Source organism: Pongo pygmaeus, chromosome 8 (genome assembly GCF_028885625.2).
Source record: "Pongo pygmaeus isolate AG05252 chromosome 8, NHGRI_mPonPyg2-v2.0_pri, whole genome shotgun sequence".
NCBI lineage: Eukaryota > Metazoa > Chordata > Mammalia > Primates > Hominidae > Pongo > Pongo pygmaeus.
Window position 1 is genome coordinate 69,447,922 of NC_072381.2, and position 14,314 is coordinate 69,462,235.

At 36.4% G+C, this 14,314-nt stretch overlaps 1 protein-coding gene across 2 annotated transcripts in view; it reads right to left on the reverse strand.

Moving 5' to 3' along the window:
• MCU (mitochondrial calcium uniporter) overlaps positions 1-14,314 on the reverse strand; it is a 203,187-nt gene that overhangs the window by 49,036 nt on the left and 139,837 nt on the right. For both annotated transcript variants that reach the window (XM_054435583.2, XM_063670500.1), the window contains exon 2: positions 5,944-6,013. In XM_054435583.2, coding sequence (XP_054291558.1) covers positions 5,944-6,013 — 70 coding nt within the window. The remainder of the gene's footprint in view (positions 1-5,943; positions 6,014-14,314) is intronic.

The window sequence follows — 14,314 nt, forward strand, 5'->3', positions numbered from 1 at the left end:
TCAAAACTATTTTAAAAACTCACAAGAAAAACTCTAGACTATATAAAGAACTCTTACAACTCAATAAGAATAAGATAAATAGTCAAATGTTTTTAAAAGGTCCTTTGAATAGACACTTTACTAAATAAAATATCTGAATGGTTAATAAACACATGAAAAGATGTTCAATATCATTAATTATCAGTGAAATCCAAATTAAAACCACAATGAAGTATTATTACACATCCATTAGAGTGTCTATAATCAAGATTGATTGTACCAAGGTTGGGGAGGATGTAGGGAGACTGTCACACTGATGTACTTGCTGGTGGGAATGTAAAATGGTACAGTCACTTTGGAAAACAGTTTTCGGTTTCTTAAAAAATTAAGCATATACCTACAATATAACCCAACCATTCCATTCATAAGTATCTACCCAAGAAGAATGAAAACATGTCCATACAAAGACTTACAGGCAAATGTCGGCAGCAGCATTTTTTTTTGAGCCGGCGTCTCGCTTTGTCACCCAGGCTGGAGTGCAGTGGCGTGATCTCAGCTCACAGCAAGCTCCGCCTCCTGGGTTCACGCCATTCCCCGGCCTCAGCCTCCCGAGTAGTTGGGACTACAGGCGCCTGCCACCACGCCCGGCTAATTTTTTTTTTTTGTATTTTTAGTAGAGACAGGGTTTTACCGTGTTAGACAGGACGGTCTCGATCTCCTGACCTTGTGATCCGCCCGCCTCGGCCTCCCAAAGTGCTGGGATTACAGGTGTGAGCCACCGCGCCCGGCCAGCAGCATTATTTTTAATAGTTCAAAATGGAAAACAATCCTAATGTCCCTCATTTGGTGAATGAATAAACAAAATGTGATATTTCCATATACTGGAATACTACCCAGCAATAAAAATAAAGAACTACAAATACACACTACAACACGGATAAGCCTTGAAAGCATTGTGCTGTGTAAAAGAAGCTAGATGCAAAAGACTACATATTGTATGAGTACATTTATACGACATTTTTGGAAAAGGTTTAACTACAGAGACAGAAAGCAAATTAGTGGTTACCTGGGGTTGAGGGTGTGAGTGAAGATTAGAACCGGGGAACTTAAAAAAAAAATTTGCTATCCTATCAACTGACAAAAAAGCAAGTGGTCCAAAGATGGACTGTTGTGGCCAGCCACGGTGGCTCACCCCTGTAATCCCAGCACTTTGAGAGACTGAGGTGGGTGGATCACCTGAGGTCAGGAGTTCGAGACCAGCCTGGCCAACATGGTGAAACCCCCTCTCTACTAAAAATACAAAAATCAGTCGGGCGTGATGGTGCGCGCTTGTAATCCCAGCTGCTAGGAAGGCTGAGGCACGAGAATAGCTTGAACCCGGGAGGCAGAGGTTGCAGTGAGCCGAGACCGCACCACTGCACTCCAGCCTGGGTGATGGAGCGAGACTCCATCTCAAAAAAAAAAAAATAGATGATTTGTTGTGACAGATGTACAATGATGGGTAAATTTTATGGTATGTGAAATACAGTTCAGTAAAGCTTCTTTAAAAAGTAACAGGACAGAAAACAAACAAAAAAAGCTGGAGCATATATCTGGTTCCCAAAACCACGCACAGACCTTAGATTTAGAATTTATATATTATCTATTACTTGAGTTGACTAAACAGATGATTGTTTATTATTAAACAGGAATTTTCAGATACTTTCATTATTAAAATTATTTGCCTGCAAACAATTTTTGTAGGGAAATCTTGTATCTTTTGTTAAGTACAAGATAAACATAACAACGCTCTAGCAATTCCCTCTCACTCTTTTTTTTTTTTTTTTTTTTGTGAGACAAGGTCTGACTCTGTCGTTCAGGAGGGAGCAGTGCGGTAGCAGGATCCTAGCTCACTGTCGCCTTGACTTCCCACCTCATTGCAGCCTTGACCTCCTGGGCTCAAGCAATCCTCCCATCTCAGCCTCCCAAGTAGCTAGGACAACAGGCACATGCCACCACGCCCAGCTAATTTTTGTATTTTTTAGTAGAGATGAGGTCTATGTTGCCCAGGCTGGTCTTGGAACTCCTGAGCTCAAGAGATCCTCCTGCCTTGGCCTCCCAGAGTGCTGGGATTACAGGCATGAGCCACCATGCCTGGCCCTAGCAATTCTTAATACAAGACAAATTGAGTAGGATTACATTTCTGGATAAAGAAATAAAAGCAGCTAGATAAGGCTATTTTTCTTGCTCTTTCTCTAGTTCACCTTTCACACTTTCCCAATAGCTAGAGTGAAGATAGGTCCTGGTCTACACTATTACAAAGTATCCGGCAGCCAGGCACGGTGGCTCACACCTGTAATCCCAACACTTTGGTAGGCTGAGGCGGGTGGATCACAAGGTCAAGAGATCGAGACCATCCTGGCCAACACGGTGAAATCTCGTCTCTACTAAAAATACAAAAAAAAAAAAAAAAATTAGCTGGGCGTGGTGGTGGGCGCCTGTAGTCCCAGCTACTCGGGAGGCTGAGGCAGGAGAATCACTTGAACCCGGGAGGCGGAAGTTGCAGTGAGCCGAAATTGCGCCACTGCACTCCAGCCTGGCGACAGAGCAAGACTCGGTCTCAAAAAAAAAAAAAAAAAAGTATCAGGCATCTCCTTTCACTCTCAAAAGTGTTCTGAGTTGGATAAATTATACAAACTGTCTACAGCAGAATTATCCACATCTTTAACTTCCACTAACATGAAGGGAAACGCCTGGAGGCTTTAAAGACTTCAAGTAGGTATAAACCATATAACCATAAAAATTTTACTATTAGTCATTTTACAGTTGAGGATCTGGGGCACAGAGAAATTAAAATGAGAAGTCTAAGACCACATGTTTTAGATTTGAGGTCTTTAACACTAACACAACCACTCCTTACAGAATAAGTACTGTTTCTACATTTTTCTGCTGGAGGTGTTAACTATTACTATCTACATTTCACAAATGAGGAAACAGGCTTTGACTTATTACTTACCGGGGGTTATAAGGAGGTTAAATGGTAGAACTGGGATACAAACCTAGGTCTGCTTGTCTCCAAAGCTTGTACTCTAAACCTTTAAGCAGATTGCCTCTCATAAAAAGTGAACATGGGTGTGAGTATGAGTATGTGTTTGTTCCATGGTTTGGTCTAGGGGAATCTGTATCACTATAAAATCGTATGCAAAATTTCCTATGTTTACATAAATTCTTCTAGAGAAAAGCTCTAGAGCTTTCAATAGATTCTCATAAGTATTTACGATACCAAAAAAAAAAAAAAATCTAGAACCTGTTAGATTGCTTTGTTAGAGAGGTAAGCATTTAAGATAATCTACATATTTTATTATCAGCTGTTACCATCATAACCAGATTTGTCAACTAACATAATTAACAAGCAATTACTGAAAAGCAGTATATATAGGTATATTTACTAAGTATATAATACCATAATTATAGGATATGCTATTTTAGACCTTGTACTTCTAAAAACTGAGGGTCAAGCCCTCATTTAATACTGAAGATGACCAACAGTCACAACAAAGAGCAGGGAGTGATGGTAGAAATTTCTGTTACTGGTGACCAAACTCTACTTATTGGAGTAGCTGTGGATTAAGCAGTTTTCTCACATGCTATACTGACCTAAGGTGAAATTAACTTAGAAGTACAAAATTAGAAAGATATATAATAAGGACATCAAGCTACATTAAATCAAATAATTTTGTGCTTTTATTTCTTGATAACTAATATGAATTAGTTTTCTTAAGAAGGATAGTGTTGGTAGGAATTTGGGGAGACACTCTTTTTTTTCTTAAGTTGGTATCCTTTTAGCTTTTGTAAAAATAATATTGCCTTCAAACCCTCATAATGGCAACCTATCAGCATTTATGTCCTCTGATAACATTTGGCCAGATACCTAAGTATAACTGTACCATTGTTAAATTACTGAAATATCTCCATATGGATAGAATATAGGTATATATAACACAGCCTATATACAGATATATATAACAGGATAATAGTAACGGTAATAAGTAGCAAAATTAGTATCAATTCCAATATGAATTCATTAGTTCAAGTTAATTGCCACTAAATATCATAACCACCAATGGGACTTGACCTTCCAGCTGTAGTATAACATGTGACTTGGTTGATATTCTTTATGAATATATATTGATATATGTGGATATTGAATATACGACAATTTCAAACAATATCATAAAGACTAGAAATTTTTGAAAATAGTTCAGCAAAACTGAGTGGATTCAGAAATATAAACTTTTTTTTTTTTAACAGTGAAATTCTTTTTATTCAAACTATCTAATGATGGCACCCTGCAGTGGTAATGGAATAAGTCAGAACCTGGGAGTGGTGCTGGCACAGATGTGGACAGTCACCACTTGGCTATTTAATGGACCAAGCAGTGTCAAGAGGAAGAGAGATACCCACCCACTGCATTGAAGGAGCTTAAGGAGGGAAAGGAATATGTAGCATAGCCAGGTGGCATTATGGTCCTCTGGCTCTTGGCCACGTAGAAAGTACTGTTATCTGGGTACATACTGACCCTTGACTGGGGGCAACACAGCTACCTTTCTGGCCACAACACAGTGCTAAGTGCTGCTTTTTAATTTATACATTAATTGGTACTAATTTTTAGTTTTTTGTCTTTAAGAGACTGGAAACAGAAAGCCAGCTAATATTTTCCTTATTTTGATTTTGGTCTATTTTCCCCTTTTTAACCTTTCCATATTACAAATGAGTAATCACAATGGAGTTTTCTTCCAAATTTAGAAGATCTGGCAAATATGAGCACACTGTCTATAAATTCACGTAACAGCTTTGGAAGGTGATTCTGATAACATTGCAAATATCATACCGACTAAATGTTGGGGATTCTAGTGTTCTCATGATTCATTTTCCGGGCTTCTTTAGTTTTAGGCACCCTTGTAGATTTGCAGGATGCTCTTTCAGTGGTTGTTATGCTTACGAATTAATGTTTCTAAGGTTGAAATCAGAGCTCTATCAAACTAAACTTTACACAGAGGAAACATATCTAACAGTCAACCCCTAAACTAAGCAACCTAAACTGTAAATGCACAATACCGGGTAAGAGAAATGACAATAAGAGTTGTAAACACATCTCCCTCCACTACCATAAAAACAAGAAAGGTTTGGATCCTGTCGCCAGTTTATAGCATCATAGACATTTACAAAGGATTGCATGTGCTCTCCAGGCATCTGTTTATCCCTTCCCACATCAAAGAAGAGTACTGCAGTCCGATGCCTAAGTAGGGAAAAAGATAAGCAAGAGCAGGAGGTCTCAGACTTTGAGTTCCTTCTGTCTAGGCTCTGATACAACAAGAGGCTGGAGTGTTTGATCATTACCCATAATGTGAAGACCCAATGGTTAGAAAACACCAAAGATGGTGCTTCTGTGATCTTCACATTAACTATGTCCCTAGTTTTAACAGACAAATGAGGCTGGGCACAGTGGCTCATGCCTATAATCCCAGCACTTTGGGAGGCCGAGGTGGGTGGATCACGCGGGTTCGAGACTAGTCTGGCCAACATGGTGAAACACTGTCTCTACAAAAAATACAAAAATTAGTTGGGCATGGTGGTGCTCGCCTGGTCCCAGCTGCTTGGGAGGCTGAGGCTGCACTAAGCTGAGATCGCGCCACTGCACTCTACCTGGGCGACAGACCAAGGCTCCATCTCAAAAATAAAAGATAAATGATCACTTAACCTATAAAGTCTTAATGGAACTTAGTGTTTCTTCTTGGTTTCTTCTCTAAACTCACTAGATCCTCATCCAAATTTTATTTTCCTTCTCCTCCTTTCTCTCTCTGACCCCTAAGCCCACCTTAAGTGAAAGAGTATGGTTTATAAATTTTTGTGTCAGAGAATAGGAAACACTGAGCTAAGAAAGAAATAATATTAGACATAAAAGGTGGATTTGCTGAAACTCACCATCAGAGGGCACAACAGTACTGCAATAAACAGCTCCCAAATTCTGCCAGGAAGCGATCCTCTGGTGTACCTAGAAAACACAAAAGATACATCTACTGTCAGAATGGAACAACAAACATATACTTATGTGTGTGTATATAATAAATATATAAATATGATTACTTAAGTAATATGTATGCTTTGTAGAAAACTTTAAAAATACAGATAAAAGAAAACAAAAGTCTTTCAAACTCCTATCATCCTGAAATAATAGTGGTGAACATTTTGGTATGTTTTCAAGATTTATGCAAACACATTTACATATACAAACACAAGTATACATGTTACCTTAAACAAAATTAGAATTATACAAATCATGTTTTATGTACTTTTAAAAACATTTAATATTGATTCTAGGTGCTATCAGGCCTCAAGTAAACTTTCTGGCTTTTTCTTCCTCCGGTTACCTTTCAGATCTGCGTCTCCTTCCTATCTCTTACCAGATGTAAGAGTTATTAAGTAGCTGTATCAAGAATTTACTATTATTGAGTAGGCATCTGGTCTTTATGTTCACTCTCCTTTTTAAAAAACTTGGAGAGGCAACCTCACTACTTGAGTCCTTAATCACGACCGCTTCAGAGTGTTAGAAAAAATCACTCACACTCACATCCACCTCTACTACTTCCTCGAAGAGCAGTCACTGTGGATGTGAATCTGGAACTCAGGTTCTCATAACTAAACCATGTTTCAGAATGAATACTGAATACATTTCTCACTTGCCAAATGCTTAATTTATTCCTTTGTATCTTTTACTTTCCCAACCCCAAAAAGTATCAAAGGAAGAGGAAGGGCTGGCATTAACTGAACAAAATCCAATATACCAGCTTCAGGCCTGACATATTCCATTCTATCAGTACAAAGAAAAATCATTTAGCATCTACTAAGCTGTATTAAGGTGTGCATTGTCACAGAGTCCTAAATGATTTTTCTTTGTGCTGATGGACTTTGTATGACTATCATTAATTTCCATCTCGTTTCAACTTAAAAGAGCATGCAGAAATGTGAGACTGACATTTATAAAAAACTTAAATAAATAATTTAAAAATTACTTGAGACTTGGCTCACAGCTAGTTTAGTTTTAAATCTTTGATTCATTAGGAATTACTTCTAGTTAAAGTTGGTAAGTAGAAATCTAACTAATTTCCCTCTAATAACACATAGCTGTCCCATACAATGAATAATACATCTTTTCCTCTCTTATTTGAAATGCTATCTTTATAATTTTCCAAATAATTACATGAATTTGGATCTATTTCTGAAATTCTATTCTGTTCATGCTCTAGTAGCCACATTGTTTTAACATTCTAGTCTTATTTCAGTATCTGGTAGGGCTAGTTTTCCCTTATTACTTTTCTTTAAGGAATCTCCCAGCTATTCTTGTTTATTTGTTTCTCCATATGAACTTTAGAGTCAGTTTATCTAGACACACACACACACACACACACACACACACAGAGCTATTGGTTTCAAAAAACAGTATCATGTAGTGGTTAAAAGCACAGAATCTGAAATAATCTTGCCTGAGTTCATTTTGTGGTTCAGTAACCTTAACTGCAACTCTTGGGCAAGTTATTACCTTCTTTGTGCCTTGGTTTCTTCACTGAAAAATGGGCAAAAAGTGATACTAACATCACCCATATAAAGTAGTTGTGAGGACTAAATGAGTAATACCTTAAGTCCTTAGAACATGCCTGGCATAGAGTAAATTCTCAATAAATATTAGCTATGTCTTGTTTTGAGATATTAACTTCACGGGTTAAAAAAAAGCATTTTGATTTTTTCCAAAGAATCTTGTTAAGTCTTTCCATTTAAGTCTCTGTATTTCTGAGAAGCACTTTAAAGTTGTTTTCATGCAGATCTTGTAGGCTCTTTTTCCTTGTGTAATGGTTTTTGGACTAAGTTTTGTCCAATATTAGGAATACGATCCCTGCATGTTTGAGTTTGCATATGCCTGTTATATCTTTGTGTGTTCTTTAATTTTGTTATCCTTTCTGAGTTTCTTTGCTTTCATTTTCTTAGTAATCTGATCTGGGAATGTTTTAATAGGAGAATTAGCCTATATACTTTAATTAATATAACATACATATGTAATCTCTTATCAGTTACGAAATTTTATGCTATGCTTTCTAAAGTAAAAATACTTTACTAGTGACTGGGCATGGCAGCTCACGCTGGTAATCACAGCACTTTGGGAGGCTGAGTGAGAGGACTGCTTGAGCCCAGGAGTTAGAAGAGGCTGCAGTGATCTATGATCGTGCCATCGCACTCCAGCCTGGGCAACAGAGTGAGACCTCATCTCTTAAAAAACATTAAAATAAAATTACTCAATGATTTGTGCTTGCTTTGTTTTAGTTATATACATATTCCTTAAGAAAGGTTTACTTTTTTGTTCTAGTAGTTACTTCAGAGTAAAAGTCAAAGTTCTTTTAACGGCCTTTGAAAGTCTAATATTCTCTGATATCCCATTATCTCTGACTTCATCGCTTACCACTCTCCCTCCTATATTACTGTGCTTTACCCCTTTAGACTCTTCCCTGTTTCTTGAACCCAGCTACGTTTTTGCTTCAGGGCCTTTGCAATAGCGATTACCTTTGCTTAGAATACTGTTTCTCTAGATAACTACGTGGCTCCCTCAGTTCCTTCAAATACTTGCTCTACTCATCCACTTCAAAAAAAGAAATCTCATCAATGGGTACTCCTAATCCTTTTATGCTGTATTTTTCCCCCCATATATTTAACACCTCTTAACAAATTATTTACTTATTATTGTTATTTTGTCTCCTCCAATCCACGAAGCAAAAATTTTCATCTGTTTTGGTCACTGACAGTGCTTGACAAATAACAAGTCCTCATCAAATACATGTTAGGCAAAAAAACAAAACAAAACAAAACAAAAAACCAACCCTATATTTTATAGTTTATGTTATAATTTTATATAAAATATACTGTAACATATAAAAACCCTATCTCTATTGTCAGCAATGATTAATACAGCTGTTTCTTTTTTCTTTCCCTCCACCATTAGGTTTCATTTATTAATTATTTCTCTTAGCATTTACCTTTCGCTCTAACCTACGTATCTATGTATCAACTACAGACTCCCCTCCACCCCAATCTTAAGATTTTACTAGATTTATTGATTTCAAATGACATCTTTTGACAGGTTGTTAACATCATTTATTTCCTCATCTTTCCGACTTTCATTACTGCACTGTCAAGGTTTTAACGATTCATATTCTGCTCTGTAAATCTAATTTCCACTTTTGTTTTAGTCTTAATGCTATAGATCAATGGACTCTATGTTCACTGCCAATACTTTAGCTGTAGTTTCTTCTTTCATTTCTTGGTTGGCTGCACTTCTTCCTGTAGAAGTAGGACTCATGAGAGCTAAATTTCCTGCAGCTTGGCATGTTAATTTCTAAATTAATCTTTCCTTGAGGATTTGGAAGGGAAAGTGTCAGTGTTGAATGCTGCTTTGGAGAAGTCTGAGGTCAGCAGCTTCCTTTGGAGAACTGTGCTTGGCTGGCTTTGTTGGGGATCTGCAACCATAGGTGTCATTCCTCAGGGTTTCCCCACACACCTCTGCTTGACCTTCACTGGATCTGGCAACCTTCCTTTACATAATTAGTGTTTTGGAATTGCAGAGATGTCCCTAGTTGTGCTGAAGATGGGGCCTGTATTTTTATCTTATTCTCCTTCCTATTCTAAGATGTGAGAAGAGAAGGGAGAAACTGCTGCCTTTACTGGGCCATTATTTGTTTATGTAGTAACTTTTAAATACTGACATCTTCAGACACATACAGTAGGAAGCACAGTGTGAAGAAATCTCATGAACCCATCATCTGCTTCTATATTTATCAACATTTTATCAAATTCAGTTCATCTATATCCACCCAGATTTTTCCCTTCCGTATCTCTTAAAAGGAAATCCCAACCATCATATCACTTCGATATACATACACTGGGCCGTTTTACAACAGAAATCCTCTGTCCTCTATGATTTCATAAAATATCCTTGACAATAATAAAAGATGTTTTTGTGGGGCAGTGAACCACATCAATACATGGCTGGTTATGAGTAATATTTGTTAGATGATATAGAACATGGGTTGGCAGGCTGGCTGCCTGTTTTTGTAAATAAATTTTATTAGAACATAACAAAGCTCATTCATTTACTTACTCTCTATACCCCACTCAACTACTTTCACATCACAACAGCAAAACTGAGTGGTTGGTATATAGCTGCAAGAGTTGAGTAGCTGCAACAGAGAGCACACGGCCCATAAAGTATCAAATATTTACCATCTGGCCGTTTAAGAAAATGTTTGTTGATCCTTGCTTATAGAACGGTTTCTGTAGTTTTGGGACAACTCACTTTCTCAAAGTCCTTCCTGCCTACTTCTATAATGACACTGGCAATTATAAAATACTACATATTAAGTATTTACAAACACACATGTAAGTCGTTTTATTTCTTTAAACCTTCCAGAAGCTTAGAATCTACTAAAGACAACAAAAACAAAAATTTTGCTCTTGCCTTTTTTCCTTGAAATATGGCAACAACAAACAAAAAACAAACAAAAAAAACCAAGGAAGCAATTATAAGAGCTCAAGATCAAAGAACCATTGCTATTCTAAACTCTTCCATAATTCCCCTAAATTGAAAATATTTCACGGTTTAAATTTTGTATTTTTAACATGTCACAAGAAAATAGTAAGTTTGTAAAAGCTTTTTTCCTTTACTGTTTAGGTTTTTTTTTTTTACCCTTTACTTTCCTTGGAAGCTTTTAATAAATATTTGACTGAGGCTGAAAGTTTGAAAAAATATATCAAGAAGTAAAAAGAAAGTCAGCAAAAACATTCAGACAAATGATATGTAATATTTACATATTTAAATTTCATAGGCAGATACCAAGATTAAAGTTAAGTTAATTAAGTTAAATTTTGGCAGATACAAAGATTAAAGTTAATTATTTAGAGAAATAATTAATTATTTCTCTAAATTATCAGAGAAAATTATCAGAGAAAGGGAAAATCTCTAGGAATTTTTTTTTTTTTTTTTTGAGACAGTGTCTCTCTCTGTTGCCCAGGCTGGAGTTCAGTAGCACAATCTTGGCTCACTGCAATCTCTGCCTCCTGGGTTCAAGCAATTCTCCTGCCTCAGCCTCCCGAGTAGCTGGGGCTACAGGCGAGCACCAACCATACCCAGCTAATTTTTGTATTTTTTAGTAGAGACAGGGTTTCACAATGTTGGCCAGGCGGGTCTCGAACTCCTGAACTCAAGTGATCTGCACACCCTGGCATCCCAAAGTGCTGGGATCACAGGCATTAGCCAAGGCGCCCGGCCTCCCTAGAAATATTGGTGCCAAATGAATAAGGTGATTTGGTGCCCCCATAGTTCCTTGAAAAGAAACAGCAAGTTTATTCTTTTGGTACCAGTCCATATCTTTAATAAGTAACTTGAGAACTTTAAGGAAAATCGGGGACTTGAAACTAAAAGAAAGTATAACGTCTGCCACAGTATTATAATCATTTACCTTTGATCTTAATCCCTAGTGTTATCAATTTAGAGTCAGGCTACAAAACACTATAACTTTATTTCTTCAAAACACAAGATTTAAGCCAATAAAAATTAAACTTTAGAATGATAAAAAAGATACTTTATGCCCTCAGAAAATTATTAAATTCAAGTCAAAAGTTACTTTTAAATTCCTTACTATGATCATAAATTATTCAACTATACCTAATTCATCTTTCATAGTTCAAAAAAGCAAACTCAACAGTATACTCCTTCCAGAAACTTGGGAGGATAGTCAAATCTAAACAACCTGTCAATAGCCCCAAAATATTCACAGCCAATTAGACATCAGGCTAAAGGAAGGGGAATGGTGAGGGGGAGGAAGGGAGGGAGGGGCAGGGGGAGAGAGAGAGAGAAAGAGAAAGAGAGGGAAAGTTATTTCCTTATTAACCTAGTTCCCTTTAAGAAAATCTTGGGATCTAATTTCATTAAGAAACAAACACCTATTAACTATCTCAAACTAAACTATATTAACTATATCAAACAGCTTTAGATGGAATAACTGTATCTATATATTTGTCCATAGCTAAAATCTTATTATAAATAGCCTCACTCTGCCTTAAGTTTGAATATGACCACTTGTATCTCCCTGTTACATTTCCCTTAGCACAACATGGAATGCTTATAAAAATGAACCCCTTTCAATAATGTTCCAAACATTTCTTTTCTAAGACCAGAGTACCCATGTTTCAGCAACTGTGCCAAATCTGTCTCCAAAATTCAGTGCTTATACGGATACTCCAATTAGCAGTGTAAACTATTTCAGTTGGTCTAATGCAAGACACACCTATAACAGCTTCCACAACTTGGGATCAGTTTTTTTCTATATCCCTGATACAGTAAAGTTGTTGAAGCATCATATCAGCAACATTTACTACTTCTAATCTACCAATATACTAAATAAGGACTGTGGCTTTAAACCCTGGACATTGGATAGTGGGGGAAAACACTGGAGTGGGAAGACTTGGGCCCACTTCCACAACTCACTACCTTGAATTTCTACTTCTAAGTCTCTGTTTCTTCATCTGTTAAATTAAAAATAATGCAACAATGATAACAACAAAACTATTTCACAAGGCTGGTTTCACTTAAGGAAAGTGACAATATAAACATGATAACACTTGAATGACTAACATTCTACAGATATATAAACTCAAACCTTCAATATCCTTAAGAGATTGACTCAACATAAAAAATTTAATTACTATAATACATTTCAAAAACCACAACTATCTCTAAACAGAGATAATATGCAAAATAAACATCTTACGATGTTAAAGGTAGAAATACAAGGTTTTAAAAAAGTATCTCTTCAGAGATTTAAAAACGTAAAAAACATTTGAAGATTTGTTGTTTTACTGCTAAGCTACTCTGATAAATAAAAGTAATTATGATTTCCATTAGCATTTTTTGATACAGAATATAAATTTCTCCATATATATTAAAGGTCTGTTTTATTTTTGACTGATGTCGGTACAAATGCATTCCGTGTTGTATTGAGATGGTCATTGAATGTATTGTTATTACTTTTTAAAAACTAAAAACCCAAATGCAAAGATCTTTACTTAAAGGACTCACTGTCACATAAAACCTAGCATTTGTACCTTTTAACAATCATTTATGCAATTCAGAGCAGCATACAGATTTAGATGTAAGGGAATAAAGTCAGAATGTAAACTCCATGGGAACAGAAACTCTAAGTATTTCCCCGTTATCTGTGAGGGATATGTTCTGAGACTCTCAATGGATGCCTGAAGTCACGGACAGTACCAAACTATGTTTTTCATATAAACACATACCTATGGATAGAGTTTAATTTATAAATTAGGCACAGTAAGAGATTAACAATAATAAAATAGAATAATTACAACAATATATTGTAATAAAAGTTACACAAATGTGGTCTCTTAAAATATCTTATTGTACTGTACGTGGGATGATTTACGTCTTGGGTGGGACAGAGTGGGAGAGTGTAGGATGGTGTGAGATCTCACCATACTACTCAGGACAGTGCACCATTTAAAACTTAATTATTTCTAGAATTTTTCATTTAATATTTTCAGACTGCAGCTGACTGTGGGTAATGAAAACCACAAAAAGTGAAACAGCAGGTGAGGGGGAACCACTGTACTGTATCTGTTAAATGAATAAATGTAGTTGGCTTAAAGAGTTTTATTGAGAGTAAAAATAGAACTTCATTTGGCTGCCCTTTTTGATAGACAGTTCAGTTTGGCAATGGTTCTTTTCATCACCTGAATTCATATTTCTTACACAGTGCCATTAAAGCCTGTGGAATCTCAATGCCTTCGCTGACATAACAATATTGGGGAAAGAGTTGCATCTTTAACAACATATTGAGATAAAACTTCCTTCTTAAAGTGCCATAAAAGTTAGGAAAATACAAAGAACTTTTAAAAATATTTTATTTTGGTTTGGTGATGGATAAACAGGTGTTAGTTACATTTGTGTCTATTCCTTACAGAACTAAAGTAGCTTATATTTTTAAGTGTTTTTTTCTACTTTGATGATGCCTAGGGCCTGAGAAATCTGTGTTTGTTCTAGAAAATGGCTACTCAAAATGTAGTCAGTCCATGGATCTGGGGCATCAGCATCACCTGGGAGCTTGTTAGAATGTCGATTCTCAGGCCCCACCTCTGACCTACTGAATCAGAATCTGCATTTTAACAAGGTCACCAGAAAATTCACATGCACATTAAAGTTTGAGAAGCACTACCACAGTTCATGGAAATAAGT